Consider the following 19,092-nt stretch of genomic DNA (forward strand, 5'->3'; position numbering starts at 1 on the left):
GAGTAAATGCATGCTCACATTTATTAGAACGACAATAGCCATCATTTTCACACAGCGCACACAACGCCTCTGCACTACTCACGATTTCTCTCAAAATGGGGACAGAAGAGCTATCAGTCAATAAATGGAAAAAAACACAGTAACTTATTACTTATTTGAAAAACTAGATTGTGACATTTTCCCCCAACACTGCTCAGGATTATGTTTTTTTTCCTACATAAGTTCATGAAGAACTTCCTTATTAAACTAAAGATAATCAGGTTTAATTTATGACCTTAGGAACTCAAAGAGATGCGTTTGCTCGTTTGATCATCGAGTGCTTCAAGGATTTATGCATCACACGCAATACACAAGAACAAGGCTGAAACTAATCAGAATGCCATTTGCTAATTACTTTGTTTAATTCTAAATCAGTAATTAGCACAAATAATTATACGTTAGAACTGTTGCACAATGTCATGGTAAAGTTTGTTCTGTTTGCTTTGTTAGCTTTTCAGTTCCAGTAATTAAAGTAATATGTGAGTGTCGTTAGATGTACGCCAGTCAAAAGCTTTTCTCGTTAACACCTACAGAGTCTGTAAATAACAACAGCAGTCGAAAAGTATTAAAGAAACTATACAGCAGAAAGTGTTTGACATGAAATTTTTATAATTCTGTTAAAATGTTTTCTAAGTGACATCCTCCATATATTGAATATACAATATCTGCCTTTTATATAAAGGGAAGCAACAAATTAGTGACCTAATGATAAGCGTAAAGTCTAGTGGCCTATTATCCCTACAACTTTTAAGACTCCAACAGCACAACTTTTCCTGCCCTCAAAGAGTCGAAGTACAATTACACAAACGAATTACATGCATCAGTAAAACAGGAAAACAAACAGCTGTTATTGTGCCTTATACATCTGAAATGTCAAACAAAAAAATCTGTACATTTCATCATGGAATTATTAATTGCTACATAATAAACCTAAATTGAGTAAACATGCCTCGACAAACAATCTGTTTTCTCTGTTACATGTGGCATCTTTCACAGTGCTCATTAAAGACTTTGTTAATTAGCAGCTGGAGACAGTGGCTGAGGTGTGCACAGTGTGATTTCTTTTCTTCTTCTTTCTTTCTTTTTCTGCCCTCTGTAGATATGACACGCTACGCATGATATTTTAGATAATTCCCAGCACAATTAACAAACATCCACCAACTTTTCTCGCATCACATGTCACAATCACACATATGCTACCAAATGGAAGTGTTGTGTTTTGTAATTTTGTGAAATATCAGTATTTTATGACATCCCATTATAGTATAATGTCTCAATTTTTGTATAGCTCAGTTCTGTATTTGAACAAGGGGTTTAAAAGATGTGCTTTAGGATTTTGTATCATTAGAATGTATGGTAACACTTTACAATAAGTTACCTTTAATATTTGTTGAATTTCAATATTTATGTCTGCATGTCCAGTCATCTGTTTCCACCCCTAACAATCCCACATATCAATCAATTAGTTAGTTTTATACTTAATCCCAATAAAAAAACGTGAGTAAGAAAGAACCATTGTGGAATACATTTTTGTTATACATTAAATTGTTCAAATTAAGAAGTGAAAAGGGTCTAATTTAAATACATTCTGAAAAATAGCAGCCGTCTCAAGCTGTAACTAAAACGCTGGTTTGCCTCCAGCTCGCCTCTGTTTCCATAGATGCAGCAGCAGCGTGCCCGCTCTCGTGTTGTTCTCTAAAACATCCGTGTAGAAACGTTGGCTTGAGAAGTTCCGCTATCTTCGAGAGCAGTGAAATGCTCAAACATAGACATCAAATTGTTCAACTACAAACATAAGTGAGAATTATTTGTGATGTTACGAAATTTGGCTTGTTCAAAACACTGTCTGGTTATAAAATATGATTTTTTCAAACCATACGTGTTTCTGTCAGGACGTTAAAGAGCGAGGCAAACCCTCACACGGGAAGCAGCATGGACTGGAAAGGCCAACGCAAATGACAGCTGTATAGAATCGGAGAAACGCCTTTATATTTGGTTAGGAAGCGCGACAGTTCTCTTATACGATATCATCCTACACTATATCTATATCTTACTTGTTATGCTTTTCAGTAGTTAAATGTGACGTGCTGTACTCATTACTTTTAAAGCGTAATGGTCAATATGAATATGTAAATGTTATAAATGAAAAGTTAGCGAGTCGTCCTGCACTTACCTGTTGTTTTGAACAAAAATGAATGCCTTCTTCTACAATTCTGTTTGTATTCTGCAGAATTATGGCAGATTCCCGTTGTCTACATAAAGACTGGTACTCAATACTGGGGGCCTGTCCAACAGATGACATACAAGAGCTGAAACAGAAGTATCAGAGGCTCATCCTCATGGTAGGTGCTCAGCAAATGTTCCCATACATCAGTGGTTCTCAACCAGGGGGGTTGGTCCCACTGAAATAAAATATGTTGCATTAAAATAATTAGACATAGCTGAAAATCGAGCCATGGGCATTCAAATTGTACTCTGAACAGGTTCAAACTGTCCCTGCATCCAATTGTTTTTCTTGCTTAATTCCCATGCTGCCTGATCACTGAAAGATGTGTATCATATGACATAATAATTTATAACAATAATATACATTTTATATATACAGGGACCAAATCTCTACATTATACATTATGGTATACACACACACACACACACACACACACACACACACACACACACACACACACACACACACACACACACACACACACACACACACACACACACACACACACACACACACACTCACATACACTGCCGTTCAAAAGTTTGATTGGTAAGATTTTCTTATGTTTTTAGAAGTCTAATACTCACAGAGGCGGCATGTATTTTATTAAAAATACAAAAAAAAACAAAAAAAACAGTAATATTGTGAAATATTATTAAAATGTAAAATAACTTTTCTATTTGAATATATTTTAAAACGTAATTTATTTCTGTGATGGCAAAGCTGAATTTTCAGCACCATTACTCCACACTTCAGTGTCACATGATCCTTCAGAAATCATTCTCATATGCTGATTTGCTGCTCAAGAAATATTTGTGATTATTATCAACGTTGAAAACAGTTGTGTTTTTAGGATTCTTTGAAGAATAGAAAGTTCAAAAGAACAGTATTTATCTGAAATGGAAAGCTTTTGCAACATTGTACTGCTGTTCAAAAGTTTCGGGTCAGTAAGATTTTTTTGTTTATTTTTTGGGGGAAAGAACTTAAAGAAATTAATACATATATTCAGCAAGGATGCATTAAATTGATCAAAAGGGACAGTTAAGACATGTATAATGTTACAAAAGATTCTATTTACACAGAGACATAACATTATGACCACCTTCCTAATATTGTGCTGGTCCTCCTTTTGCTGCCAAAACAGCCCTGACCCGTCCAGGCATGGACTCCAGTAGACCCCTGAAGGCGTGCTGTGGTATCTGGTACCAAGATGTTAGTAGCAGATCCTTTAAGTCCTGTAAGTTGCGAAGTGGGGCCTCCATGGATCGGACTTGTTTGTACAGCACATTGTTCATTGTTCTGATGCTCACGTCGGCGTGCCCACTGTTGGCGCTTTCAGTGGTAGACGGGGTCAGAATGGGCACCTTGACTGGTCTGCGGCTATGCAGCCCCATACGCAACAAACTGAGACACCTTTCTATCAGAACCAGCATTAACTTCTTGAGTAATTTGAGCTACAGTAGCTCGTCTGTTTGATGGCCAGCCTTCGCTCCCCACATGCATCAATGAGCCCGCCCATGACCCTGTCGCCGGTTCACCACTGTTCCTTCCTTGGACCACTTTTGATAGAGACTGACCACTGCCGACTGGGAACACCCCACAAGAGCTGCAGTTTTGGCGATGCTCTGACCATCGTCTAGCCTTCACAATTTGGCCCTTGTCAAACTCACTCAAATCCTTGCGCTTGCCCATTTTTCCTGCTTCTAACACATCAACTTTGAGGACAAAATGTTCACTTGCTGCCTAATATATCCCACCCACTAACGGGTGTCGTGATGAAGAGATAATCAGTGTTAGTGTCATAATGTTATGCCTGATTGGTGTAAAATAAATGCTGTTCTTTTGAACTTTCTATTCATCAAAGAATCCTAAAAACACAACTGTTTTCAGCATTGATTAATCATCACAAATGTTTCTTGAGCAGCAAATCAGCATATTAGAATGATTTCTGAAGGATCATGTGACACTGAAGACAGGAGTAGCGATGCTCAAAATTCAGCTTTGCATCACAGAAATAAATTGCATTTTAAAATGTTACATTTTAATAATATTTCACAATATTACTGTCTTTTTGTATCGAATATTTACATTGTGGTCAGGAGTGTGCAGACCAAGAAACTGTATTGGAAAACATAAATAATTTAATACACAATAAATGCTCTATGTTATGCAGTGCATCATGTCTACTGAGCTTAGAGTGATAAAATTCATACCGAGATAAAGATTATGCAGATTATGCTCGATTCTCCCATCAAAGTTTCCTCCAAGGGCAAATTGTTCTTGCTAAATACGAGCTTTGAAAACATATGCACAATTAATCAATGGCATCAGTATTTCTCATTAATACACATTGCAGGTTGATTTATCCCAGTCAAGTTATACTTAAGCTGATTTGTTTAATCCCAAACCCATTTTAATTACAGCAATCTCATAACACCAGTCGATCAATCAGGATGTGTGCCGTGCAATTTGTAGAAGCAGTTTGAAGACTCCCGTCCAATGCTTTACACAGTATACAGCAGGAGAGTGATTGGTAATGAAATTGACGATAGTTCAATTTTTTTAGTCAGTCAAAGTCAAACGAATCCGCATCTTGTGATGGAAATGACATCGAATATTGGTTTCTTCATGTTTTGGGCAGGAGACTGTTTACTGATTCAGAATTCAGCATTGTCATTGTAACCTCAGGCTTAAATCAATCTATACTGTTTGCAGAGGGTCCTCCCTCATTCATTCTGAGATCAGCCTGACAGTAGGTGGCAGTAGTGTGATGGTAGTAGCCTTTGTGCCCCCAGTCTCTCTCCTCTCCTCCCTCTCCACTGAAGCAGAAAGCGGCTGCAGGCAGCACACCAGAGCCCAGCGGAGGATGTGGCAGTGCTCCCTTCGCAGCCTCTGAGAGATGATGATGTATTGTTAGAGCTGGCGAGTGCTCCAAATTGCCCAGCCCTTTATATTGTGTTCCTGCTCTCCAAGCTCCATTAGCCCCAGTAAATGAATATTTTACAATGCGTGCAAAGAGACAGCAATTAAAGCGTGTAACTCCAGAGGGGCAGGAGGACGGGCTGCTCTAACAGAGCTCCAGCCTCTCGTTGTGTTATGTATTTATGACAAGTACCTGAGCTATACAGACTGGAAATTGTAGAGTGACACTATAGTCAAATGTGTGATAACCTCATTAGTGTTTGTAACATTGAGTCAGAATACATCTTAAGATGGCTTTGGAAAACAGTATAGTAAGCATTAACATTCAAATGTGAAATCTGATTGGTTTTCATAAGGTATATTTATTTGAGTGATGTGACAATCGGATTTAGATTTTTAAAGGATGGGCCCAGATTCTGAAAGAAACAACTTTGGGATTTAATTGTGTGTGTATATATAACATATTTTAACATCACTACAGGTCAAAAGTTTGGGATCAGTAAGATTTTTTGGTTACACTATATTTTAAGGTGTTATTGTTACAGTGTAATGAATAATGATATATTTAAGTACTGAGTAATATTACTTAACTGCATGTACTTACTATAGGGTTAGGGTAGGATTAGGGTTTGGTTGAGAGTTAGTTGCATGTAATTATGCATAATTTACTGTTATTACTATGGTAAGTACATGTAGCATATGTACATGTAGTATATGTAAGGACACTAAAATTAAGTGTTACCTATTATTATTAGGGCTGCGCAATATATCAAAATTATCAAAATATCGCAAATGTACCTATCGCAAGGGTACGCAATATCTGAATGATTTTAATATGCTACTTCAACATTGTGAAAAGTGTACATTTTAGGTTGACGCATATAGCAGAGAATAGACTAGGCACATGACTGTTACTTATGTGACTTACTTGACTTTAAAAAGAGTTATTAAACGCAATAATTAGCAAAAAACAACTCCTTGCAGTCTTGTGGTGTCTACTGTCTGTCTGACACACACCGAAACGTGCGCACAAGCCGTTCTTTTTTTGTGTCTTGATGAGTATTCATGTAGACATTCAAGAAATAGATTTTACACACTTAAAACAATATTGTATCGCATATCGAATATTGCATTATATAACAAGGGTATCACATTTTCTTAAATATCGCACAGACCTAATTATTACTATTATTACTATTATTTAATTGTATTGTTTTCAGCAAGGAAGCATTTAATCGATCAGTAAAGTGACAGTAAAGACATTTGTTACATCATTATTTCAAATAAATGCTGTTCTTTTTAAATTTCTATTCATCAAAGAATCCTGAAAAATAATTTATGATAAGAAAAGTTTCTTGAGTACCAACTCAGCATGGATGATAATCTTTCAAAAAAGTCCAATAATATTGAAAAAAATAATGAACCATGCCTAATACAATGAGGGACATTTTAGAAATTAATATAGCATTTTTGCACTGTGTTTAAATGTTGTTTTTTAGATGCCTAAGCTTAGAGGAATTACAAATATATTCATGCATTTTTACTTTTTAAAATATCTTGCTCTTCAAATTCAGCCCAGCATATCTTCATCTCTCCATCAGACACTCAATCAAACGCTCTGTTACTACAGACCTGAAACTCAGTTCACAGGGACTGTATTTGACAAAAGACTACCCAGGGAGATGTTTGTGGAGCAGCGGTATGTGCTTGCCAGGGATAAGCTGCACTTCACACCTGTGGTCCTGACTCCTCAAGCTCACCTACAAAGAGTAGAGGGAAGCAAAACCCTATCTCCGATTCCGCCACTGGGGAGAGAGTCTAATTCTCTAGCAGAATCTGGCGTCCTGCTGGAGGTAACTGAGAAATTGTGCTGCCAAGCTTGCGCAACCATTCTCAGGGTTCAGGAGAGGAGCTGTTTTTCCTTTTCTGTGCTGGCTGAGAATAGATGTTGGACATATTACTTTGGGAAAGGTGATGGTTCAGATTGCCACACCACAGAAATAAAAAGAGCAATTCTGATATTTAAACATATAGCTAGTGTAGTTTTCGCACATGCAACTTCATTACACCCCTTACAAATGGAGATTGCATGCGACTTTCCGTGTTGTGAGCATTCATTAAAATCTAATTTTCAAACTTGAAGCACAAGGCTTAGTTTGATATTTTATAGATACTAGGTTAACACCGGGTGCATTATATTATACTTATTTATATTTCCAGCATTATTCTACATGGCTTTGCTGATTTAAAGTTTCACTTACGGCTCAAGTTTTCACTTTAGCTATTTAGCTTTGGTCATTCTCTCATCCTCTGATCTGAAGCATCCTAAACACAAATCGATTTAATCCTCTTAGCTGGTATCCTGTGCAGTTCCTAATCTTAATGTCTTTTTTACTCTGGTACTTTTAATTAAACCGAGATTTGAGTGAAAAAGGATGCTTTTATTGCATTTTACCAACTTGAAATTCTCAGAATCCAATGACGGCGTGTGAAAGTGCTAGTGCTGGAGTGAATGCACTCCCAAAAGCCTTCCATCAATTGGATGGCCACAATGAATGATTTACGTCAGTATATTTAAGGATCTTTCAGTTCCCCTCTTTACCATATTTGAGAGTGGGCTGCGAGGCGGCAGAGCGCTGTGTCCTCTTTCAACCGCACTGGAAAAATGGCAAGAAATGGTTAATGATTCTCTCAATCAGGAAGTTAATTTTTGGCTTGTTGCTGCTGTTGCTTTTCTGTTCCTCTTCTCATCGCATTCTGACCGCCCATTAACAAAGTGAAAACAACAACAAAAACACAAACAGAAAGGGGCGAGGAGGGAGGGGGGATGAACGGGAAACAACGGAGAACGGGCACCCTTAAATTTTAATTAGTTTTAAACGTAATTGCTTGAAATGATTAGTTGAATTCAGTCTTCCTGTTACTTAAAATTAAAAATATAATCGCTGTGGACAGTAATTGGCTTGCCCCAGATTGTCGGTTATTGTAGCCCAGTGTCACCCGATGCATCATTACCCGACTTTGGCGGAGATGCGGCTTCTGAACTATAGCGACCATACAAAAATACAAACACATACACATGCAATGCTGTGCTCGCCTGTGCCAGAGCATAATCAGAGTTTGGTTGAATGCCTGCTCGAAAGGATCTAAGTTGTTTTCCATTTGCCCCTTTCAACCTTGCTCTTCTCCAGTGGGCGAATGAGGTGCCCCACGGCTCAGCTGACCCTCGACCCCCATTAATCGATAGTCACAGCCCACAATCCGAAGATTCCTCAAGGAGAATGACTTTATACTGTAAGGATCTGTCCAGGCCAGAAGGGACTGTCAAAATAACCCCTAAAACTCCCTTTAGGGAAGCTGCATCAGACTTCGGGGTAAAAAATATTTATTTTGGTGAAGTTGTGATGTTACGGTAAGATCTGTCATATTTTAGGACACAAAGTGGGGATTGCATTAGTGTTTTTGGCTGGAGGAAAGAGGCGGCCTTTGCCCTTCTAACTGTCTACTCTGCCCAGTCTTGTCATTGAAAAGACATATCTGTCCTAACTGATATATAGCTCGCCTTTTTTTGCACCATTGTCTGTGTTAGTGTCCATGGTCTGCCTTCTCTGGTAAATTGTCCAAACACACTGCAAGTCCATCAGCAAATTGCCCATGATCTTTGCGTCAAGTTTTGTCATCTCGTGTAAATTTTTTTTATTATTCTACCTTTTGTATCTCCAATCATATTGACAGTTTCTGTATTCTGACTTAATTACATAATAGTTTCAATCAAGCATGACTGTCATTGGTTATCATTTCTGTCTTTATCATCACTCTGCATTTTGATTGGCAGTTTCACCCGGACAAGCAGAGGCCGGACGTTTCAGAAGGGGAGGCGGAGCAGCACCTGCAGAGATTCATTGACGTCGACCAGGCATGGAAGATATTGAGTAATGAGGAAAGCAGGAAGGAATACAACCTCCAACTACGTGGTACGTTCCTTCCTGTCTATCCTCTTGTGCACTTTCAGTCTCAACCTTCTAAGTACTGAAACTACTACAGTGTATTTGAAGGAGTTTTGTTTAGATGGGTTATGCTGTATTGAATTTCATAAATGTTCAGTAAATGCTTTTGCTAAGTGACCACACTAAGGATTTTTGGGGGCCAAAATATCAAGTGGGATTTGTTTGGTAATTGTTCAACTAGCAACACCCAAGCAATCACCCAGAATACTCTGGAATTTTCCGTTTCATTCAGTATTGAAACTACTGTAGTACTGTTTTTGGAAGAATTGTTTAGATGCAATGACCCTTCATTGTATCGAATTTTGGAATCTGCGCTTCATTGTGTCGAATTTTGGAATCTGCGCGATTGGGAGTTTCATGAATGGCAAAAAAGTTTTCCACGCAGATTTTGCTTGTTCAAGTTGGTCGAGTGAATGCGCCATGCTGACCAACAGAAGGCTCTTTGTTTTGGAAGTGTATATTGTGCGAGCGGTGCTTCATATATTGCTACACTATGGACAAATGTAGTCGGAAAATCTGTCGAAATAGTCCCTATAATTATGTTTTTTGGCTTTTAGTATGAATATGTTAGCCTTACTGTTATCTATAAGCTAGTCTGCTCCAAAACAATGACAAAATTCGCATTTAGAAGACATAAGCATTCAAAACTTACAGTCTCTCACTTCCGCCAATATGGATCAACAATTTTGATGACATCACGCTGCACTTCAGCTTCTTTTTGAAGAGTCCCGCTCCCTACATTATTAATAGAAGCAGTGGCTAAAATTGGTCACTTGTTCACACATTTACTATTTTCTACATGGTGAATGGCACATAGTGCACTATATAGGGGATAGGGAACAATTCAGATGCTTTAAATATGCTTTCCATTGGGGCACATTCACACAGTCTGCTCTGATCCAGAGACACAATAGCTAGTGTTATCAAAAGTACCGACAGTGATACCAAGTCGGTACTGAAATTAAAAAAATGTGACGCTCTGAGCACCGTTGAGCGGAATTGTAAACAGCTCCGATTGCCCATTGTGCTCACATGCTCATCAAATATGTCTGTGATTGGCTACAATGACCAGCGTATCAAAAACATGTTATAAATATACATCAATGACGCTTTTCACAGAGCGCTTACACAGATACACACGGGAGCGTTTGAATGCAGACGCCTATCAGCCTACCGGTCTGCTGGTTGACGCCTGCTTGTGCTTTCAAATGCTCTTACTTTCAAAACACTTTCAAACAATTCTGTGTGCTTTCAAACACTCCCGTGCGTTGATCATTGTAGCCAATCACAGAGACATCCGATGAGCGCGTGAGCACAATGGCCAGTCAGAGGTTGAGCTCAACAGCGCTCAAAGTGTCACATTTTTAAAATTTCAGTACCGACTTGGTATCGCGGTAGGTACTTTTGATAACACTAACAATAGCACATAGCAGATCTTATGTGCAAGAACATTTGAAAATGTATAGGATCCATTTGAATTCTTCACATAATGCTGTATTTTAAAGCGATATGGAGGAGAAACGGTTAGAGATTAGGAGGAAACTGCAGCTTTACCGAGCTCCACGGCTCTGGCCAAGCTGTGATATAAACGAAACGCTATTGGCTTTTTTAAAAAAGGGGAAGAGCTGTCCGATATGTCCAACCCTGTTTTCCTGTTTCAGTGGAAATTACGTCAACACATTATATAATGCTGCGCCTTTCAAGGCACTTTAGTGGGCCTTCAAAAGTGAAGAAGCGATCGTATTTAGGGACCTTGATATCACGTGGAATAGGCACTTTTGACTTGATAAATAGTCATAGCAATGCTATCCAGGGCTGCGTTTCCCAAAAGTATCGTACGCCTAAGTTGTTTGTAGAGAGACCATTGGTGGAAATTGTTCTACAATCAACTTAGACTTACGATGCTTTTGGGAAATGCAGCCCAGACAAGTCTAGCACTGATGAGTACAGCTCATGTTTACTCTGAAAAATAAAAAGTCATCATTCATTGTTGATAATTTATTAAGAGCATAAAGCAGATTTGTCACTAGCCCTTTGGCAACCTAAAATTGTCTGAAATATTTAAAATACCAAAGGAAGGAATGAGAACCGAGCTGTTGTCTTTGGTCTGGACAGATGCTTCCTTACAGAAGAGCGTAGCTAGAATTGTGGGTACTAGTGGAGGAGAGGAATAAAGAGAGAGAGCGAGAGAGAATGTAGGTCAGGTCTGTCACACATGGCCAGTTCTTACATGAAGTGATAGTCTGCTTCTCTCCTCTCTCGCCTAAGGAACAAGCTCCCCCTAGCCCTCCATTAGGACCTTCAATAAGTGTACATCCAGGGTCCTGTGCGCCATTAACTGGGGAGCTGTGGCATCGCCTTTGGGGGGGAACACTTTGCACCGCTACTTGCTAACGCGGATCGCCACAGCCACAGAATTGACATTTAGAGAGCGTCCAAAGAAAAGCCAGGCCTCGTCTAGGCTGCACATGCAGGAGTGATAGAGTTGACCTCCTCATTTAGATGCAGTGACTTTATTTCTGATATCAGACACACTTTTTTTTTTACTTAATTTGCAAGTATTAGATGATAGTTTTTTTTTTGGGGGGGGGGGGGGGTTTCAAAACAAATATTCTTTTAGATATTATGATAATTATATTAAATGATTCTCAAACTGTGTATATTATAAATTTAGGCATACAATTCATGTAAAGCCGATGATTCAAACTACACAACCCTCACATAAACAAGTTTATTTCCTATATAGTAGAGCTGCACGGTTCTGGATAAATTGAGAATCACCAATTAATAATAAATGATAAATGAACCTAAAAATAATAAATCTAATTTACTAGATGATCTGACAAAATGTTAATTGATGGAGTCTATTTAAAATGTTGGATTAATTTGAATGATTTATTTAAAATTTTATAATTCAATGACTCGCTCATAAAAACAATATTGATTAAGGACTGATATTAAGAATTTATTTATTAATATTTTTCTATTGTTGTTAGTCCATATTGCATGTATTGACTGATGATATTTAATTGTGTGTGCTTATTTTCCCCTATTTTTATATTAAAATTGTCTTGGCCATCGTCTAATGCTAATGTTAAAACTGTAAATTAAGATGCGATGGCTAAATTAACCTGTACCATTTAAAATGATTAATTTTATTTTTAGGTAATATAGTATATTATCATAACATGAAAATAATTATTGGTTTGTCGGTATTGGTACAAGCAAAGTCTACACAGGTCATAGAACATAAACTGTACAGTTCATAATTTAATGGATGTACAAATAATCTCAGCTCTCAATTGAAGTCTATGGTCTGTTTTAATTAAGTTTGAGATTGATTCTGGCCAGCTCAAAGGATACACTAATCCCTATCCAACTTAAGTAGCCTGCCCTGCAGTCATTAACTGGACAACAAAATGTGTGTCAATATTGACCAGACAAGGTTTGATGTCAAATACTGTGGCCTCTATTTAAAAGGCCACGTCTGGTTGGGTTTAACTTTTGCAGTTGCAATATATATATATATATATATATATATATATATATATATATATATATATATATATATATATAGTATTTATAAATATTCATGCACTCTACTTATCAGTAATGTATTCAGTCTTGAATATTCATGAACAGGGTCTTATTCATGAGATATAAGTAGAGATAGCATTTGACTTATGGTTACTGTCATTGGAATAAGTCTTTATACCTCTTATCAGTTTATGCATCTCTGATTTAATGACTGAGCAGAAACGTTCATAACTGGAGGTTATTCTGGGGTACTCTATAGTTTGAGGTAATTGAATCAAGTTGTTGTGTTGCATAACTGTAACCCATCAGTTTTCGCTTTTGCTAAATATAATATCCGAATGTTATTCATATTCTTGAGGTGAATGAAGACATATCGGACTACTCATTTTAAAGATGGAGTTCATTTCATTGTCAAGTTCTTTTTTTCTTTTCTTTTTTGCACCTATAGGGAATGAGTCGCCAGAACTGAAATGGCACCTACTTAGGACATTCCTTTAAACTAATTAAACGAAAGCCTGATAAAACGTTGCATTCAAACCTGTTAATTGCCAATATCTCAGACAGGCTGCCAGAAAGGGACAAGAACCGTTACTTGGAAGTGTCGCGTCTCTGATTCCTTAATTCATTAGGAAGCAAAGAGATCTAATTTCATTCTCGGCCTCTTGACAATTAATTGTCATATTGCACTTTTTCACACATGGTTTTAGTTTCAAATTCACTTATTAGCAGCCTTTAAAGCAGAGCATTCCCTGTTTTAATATTCAATGAATATTTTAAGATGACTCATTTGTGTGTATTCATAGCAGCAGTAGGAGACATGAAGGCTTCACTAGGACACTCTAAATGACCTCAGACGACTTTGCAGCTTCCATTTTTCTAAATCTCTTATAAGTGGAACAGCGGCCCAGCAATCCTCAGTAATTATTGCTTAAATATTTCAGCGAGCAAGGATTGCTCTGGAAACTTTTTGCAGATGCTTTGACTCTTCCAGACACTCTTGTGAAAGCTGAAAGTTTCAGGTTGTGGCTTGTTTTCTTGACACAAATTCAATGTGGTAATTGAAACACAACTTTCAGAGAACACTTAAATATATTATTATAGTATATATATATGTTCTTATTAGTAAGTTTTTTGTCATAATGTTTTGCATTCCCCAGCGTTATTGTAAAATGCAATGCTAAAAGGACTGTGAAAGAGAGCATATTGTCTAATTCCTTGCTTCATCCTGGATTGATCATCAATTTGACTTCATCTTCATATTACATTTCTCTGCAGCACATGAACTGAAACAGAGCTGGCCAATGGACGCTCATATAACACTAGACGACATGAACTGGGATTGTGGTTAGTCAGAACTCTGTTCTCAAGCAATTTACAATTATATGTTATAAATATGGGTTATAATTCTAAAGCATCTCTTCTTTTTCAGACACTGAGTGTTATACGTACGGCTGCCGCTGTGGAGGAGAATTCATCTTGGAGAAGGATGACACAGAAGAAATGGAAACGGTTGTGTGCTGCAATTCCTGTTCGCTCAGCATTGAAGTTAAGAAGGTTACATGACACTTTTGGATACTTTAGGCTAGTTTCTTATTGGACTATTATTTAACTCTTTTCTAAAAAGGGACTTCTATGGACACGTAGTAGATTTTAACAGAAAGTCAGCCCCATTCATAACTGAGCCTGGCACCTATGAGGAAATATAGGTTTTTTTTTAAGGAACTGTCCAGATTTTTTATCAGATGGATTCAAATTTCACAGTATACACTAAACATTTTTTCTTTTTTTCAAATCATTTCTTTCTTAAAGCTATTTTTCAATGGTCTCCACATAAATCCTTAAAGTGACCACAAACCTTCCCATTATCCTTTTTTTTTTCTTCTTGTGTAAGGATGCAGCATATTTCATTCACATGTACCTTTTAGCAAGTGCATCACCAAATAACTGTTTCCAGAATTGGGTCACACTAGACTCTCACTGTCTCAGATAGCCCTTGGTTGTTTCCTCTGAGCTAGACATGCTCTTTTACAGACCAGACGTTTACCGAAAGAAAAAGAAAAAAAACATGCTGTTTGTTCCCCAGCCCCCTCCTTTCACTCCCCTGTGTTTGCGAGGACCAGACGGCTCACTTTTTTAAACTTTGTTTGCATGCAAATAAATGCACTTTTTCCTCCTCCAACAATGAAGTCACAAACTCCCTCCACACATCACTGGTCAAAAAAGGCCTTCTTTCGAGCATTATTGTTCTCTGGTCCATTCAATTTTCGGGGATCCGCAAGGTTGTGGCATTGGAATAGGGTCATGGCTTTATTAAACTTCAAACAGTCATTAGGCTGTTTGCTAAAATCTGTCGTCCCATAGTAGAAACAGCTTGATCGGGGCAAAACCACGCTTTTCATCAATGTCCTGAGGCCTGATCCGAGGCTAGACCTGCCAGTGGACCGGCAATGGACCGAACTGTAATTGACTGTGACATCAATTACAGATAATCTCATCACTTTTGGAGAGTGGGCTTGTCAAATCTCTAATTAAGTCCTCAGTTCCCCCTATATGTGCAGACAGGATCAACAACACATTATAGTGCAATGATGGACATCATCATTCTATTCTATTTTTGAGGGGATCTAACTTTTAACCTTGCGTGCACTTGTGGTTCTGGCCAGTCAGTTGGGCAGCTGTGTTTCTTTGAATGAATGTCCCTTTATGTCTGTTACTGTAAATTAAAGAATCATAATAATTCATAAAGATTTACATGGTAAAGATTTCTTTAATGTTCTAGTCATTACTTGAGTGCACTGTGATTATGTATCGGTATGTTGGTCAACCAAATTATTTCAGTGTTCATAAAATAGATCAGAATTTCAATTTATGTATTTCTATTTTTTTAATATATTTTTTTAATGTATATATTATTGGCTATTGCAATTGCTTTTTTTGCTAAATGTTTGGAACAATATTTAAATATACACTGATGTGTATTTCTGGGAGAAATGACATAACCATTTCAGTGGAACCATGACTCTTCGTTGTTTGGTGACTGTTCTCACGTTATTTTCCCTGTTGACATCTGTGTGAACGGTAACCCAAAACCTTTGTCTAACTAAGCAAGACTTTCACTGATCCCGGTTCTTGTTCGCAGGTAGCTTTGAAAAGAGTTTCCTTTAATGCAAACCCTGCGCTCCAAGGAGCAGGAAGATAGGACCCTTTTCTTTGAATGAACTTTCATCACCTTTTTTGCTCACATGGTTTCTCATTTAATGCAGACAGTTGGAAAAATGTTCGCTCTTTTAACTCATCTCAGCTCAAACCTTTAAAAGGTTAGTTCACCCAAAAATAATTATCCCATAATTTATTATCCCCAAAATTCTTTCAGCCAAACACACAATTATATTAAAAATATCCTGGCTCTTCCAAGCTTTATAATAGCAGTGAATTGTACCTTAGATTTTAAAGCCTGAAAAAGCACATCTATCCAGCATAAAAGTAATCCACACGGCTCCAGTGGGTTAATAAAGGCTTTCTGAAGTGAAGCGATTCGTTTTTGTAAATAAAATATCCATATTTATAACTATATAAACTATAATCACTGGCTTCCGGTAACGGTCGTACACGAGTCTAGTTCCAGCGGAAGAGTGACCTATGTCGGGTCAGAGGTCACTCTTCCGCTGGAACTCAACTGACGTACGGCCGTTACCAGAATCCAGTGATTATAGTTTATAGGTTGCATATTTGCCTCTCATCTCAAAAGTGCCCTGTCAAATTTTCAGAGGGACCAACTGGTGGGAAACCTTGCGGAAGATGCCGGAGAGCATTATTTTTTTTTCTTACATAACATTTTCAGAATTCCTTTTTAGCGAAATGCTTTAATACATTTGTATTAATGTAGATATGCATTTACTCTTTTACAGGCTTTTTACAGAATTGTATGTTCATATTGATGTGACGACCTGGCCCCCAAATAAGTGATTCGACTTCAAACACATGCCATTGGTTCATGCAGAAGTTAACATGTTCGTCTGCTCAAACAAACTAAGCAGTATTTTGAAATTGCCACAATTTTTTGCCTCTTCGAGATGTCAATTAAACTGGAATAGGAGATATTTACGTTTAAAATCACACACTTCACCTTTAAGGTTGTTTCGTTTTGGCTCTATTTTTGATGGATGACTCTACTAAAGATGTTTGCAGGAAGCTGATGGCTCCATGCTTGTGTTGTGGTTGTCTGGTTTGTTTATGACTGAGAGTCTTTCAGAGAGCCAGAGGTTTACTGCCTATCCCATCATCCTATCCATTCAATTGGCAATAATGCTAACAGCCCTCGTGCAATGCTAGACCTGTTTGTGTGTGTGTGAGAGAGAGAGAGAGAGAGAGAGAGAGAGATAGCCAGAGAGAGAGGGATACAGTTATATTAAGCCAAAGTATAACCTCTCAAAAAACACAGATGAATCATTATAGGTAAGTTTTATTCTTCATTCCTTTGTTGTAATGTGTAGAGCTGAGCTATACTATCTACTTGATGATATGAATTGGTGTATTTGAATCATGACTGTTTTCTTTTAAAGGCTATTTACACATTTGTTGTGAAAGCAGTTGCCAAGGGAAGTCACAATGCCATAGCGTCCCCAATGTGCTCATAGACTGAGCAAGTGACAGCACTGGGGCACCCATGAAGCCACCAGGCCCTCGGGTGCCTCCACCCCGCCGTCGCAAGCCCGAACATGTCAGGACCTGGTTTTAAAAATAACTACTCCTTGTTAATCAAGCAAACCCGCCCCCAACCGCTACGCAAAAACACACACTGTCCTCCCTTGCCGATAATTATGTCAACCTGCTCGTCACACACCTTCATTTGCCTGTTTTTTTAGTGTTAGCATGTCATACAGGTTGGCAGACAGATGCTTTCTGTCTTTAGCCAGATAGACTGAAAAGGCACAGCAGCGACGTCTCAAAGGAGGCGGACTTGCTAATAAACGACTCCAAGTTGAATTTGAAATGCAACAAGGAACCGCTTGGCCACGCACAGCTTGCTTGGAGATGCAACTTCTTTGTTTGCCAATCTCTTAATTGGTTATTGGCCTTATAGCTCTATTGAGGGAAACCCACTAATTTGGAGTGAGAGGCAGTGGGTGGTAATTGCAGACACTGTAGCTGTAGATGTGTCATTTCGAAGTGTCCACCACACCTGAGCTACCCGTGTTGTTCCCCGCCCTTCTCTTTAAGGAAGTGAACATTTACAACTTCCGGGTCTAAGAAACCCATCATGTGGTATTGATTCCAAGTGGAACGGGAATGCCTCCATGTTATAGGCCATGGCTGGGATAATGAGCTCGGCCCTTTATTCCCATCGCCTGTCGCTCCTGGTGATGGAATTAGCTTGAAGCAAGCAGAGCGGAAATCACTCGGCTTTATGAATGACATCCCAGAGGTGGGAACGGATTAGTCTTCTCCCTCTCTCCCTCGGTCTGTGTGTCTGTCTGTCTCTCTCTCGCTGCCTCTCTTCTCTTTACAGCACCAGGTGGCTTTTTTTCGGGCACAAAGGTGTTTCGCTTAATCCCATTACGCCAGTGCTAAGTCTCACCAACATCAAAATTACCCCCACCACCACTAGCCTTCGTATCTCTTTGCTTCTCCCACCCCCGGTTCGGTTTCCATCCGCTCCCTTTCCGAGTGACTGAAGGTGGTTTCACCTGAAAGGAGGGCGAGATCTGCAGGGCAGCTGCTGTTTTAGCAGTTGTTGTTACCATTGCTGACTCACAGCGATTGCCAATCCTGATCCAATTTCGCCATGCTGGTGGCCCCTTATTCCCTTGTCCAATAATGTGTCTGCTGGAAAAAGTCCCACTGCTCCAAATCAAGTCTAATCCTTGCTGGAGACCTCATGTCAATCTTGTCCTCCAAAAGGGAAAAAAAACAAGACAAAACCATACATCTGGACCCGCCCCAGATCTCTCTTTCTCTCAATTTCTTTGGCCTCTAGGGATGGCTTTTAAGTCCCCCATCTTCTACAAAGAATAGAGTAGGGATCACGCAACATGACCTACCAGAACCTTGATATCACAATATTGCCACCCTTGGGCATTGGGACATAGGTGCGGATTAAGACTTTGCATAATAAGATTACACGCTGACTGAATGATATCAAGGGACGATCCATATGTGGCAAGCTGGCTCTCTGTCTCCGGCTCAGTGGCGGGTGGTACAGCTTTTGGAGAGAGGTGCCTGGGAGAGCCGCTGGGAATCAAATGGGATTCAGATTGTAAATGAGTTGGCCATTTGCAGTCATAGCTACCAGCGATTGGATCTCTCGTCGTCCCACATTTAAATGTGAGAGGTTAGATCAGCTGTCCTTTGTGCGATTAG

At 38.7% G+C, this 19,092-nt stretch overlaps 1 protein-coding gene across 1 annotated transcript; it reads left to right on the forward strand.

Moving 5' to 3' along the window:
- The first annotated feature begins 1,941 nt into the window (after positions 1–1,941).
- Positions 1,942–15,595, forward strand: dnajc24 (DnaJ (Hsp40) homolog, subfamily C, member 24). Its single transcript, XM_079809016.1, has 5 exons — positions 1,942–2,034; positions 2,270–2,381; positions 9,024–9,162; positions 14,008–14,076; positions 14,162–15,595. Exons 2-5 carry the CDS (start codon positions 2,274–2,276, stop codon positions 14,293–14,295), a joined length of 450 nt encoding a protein of 149 aa, XP_079665142.1. The 5' UTR covers positions 1,942–2,034; positions 2,270–2,273; the 3' UTR covers positions 14,296–15,595.
- Positions 15,596–19,092: the final 3,497 nt, after the last annotated feature.

This window comes from Gobio gobio (genome assembly GCF_949357685.1).
Source record: "Gobio gobio genome assembly, chromosome: 25".
Taxonomy (NCBI): domain Eukaryota; kingdom Metazoa; phylum Chordata; class Actinopteri; order Cypriniformes; family Gobionidae; genus Gobio; species Gobio gobio.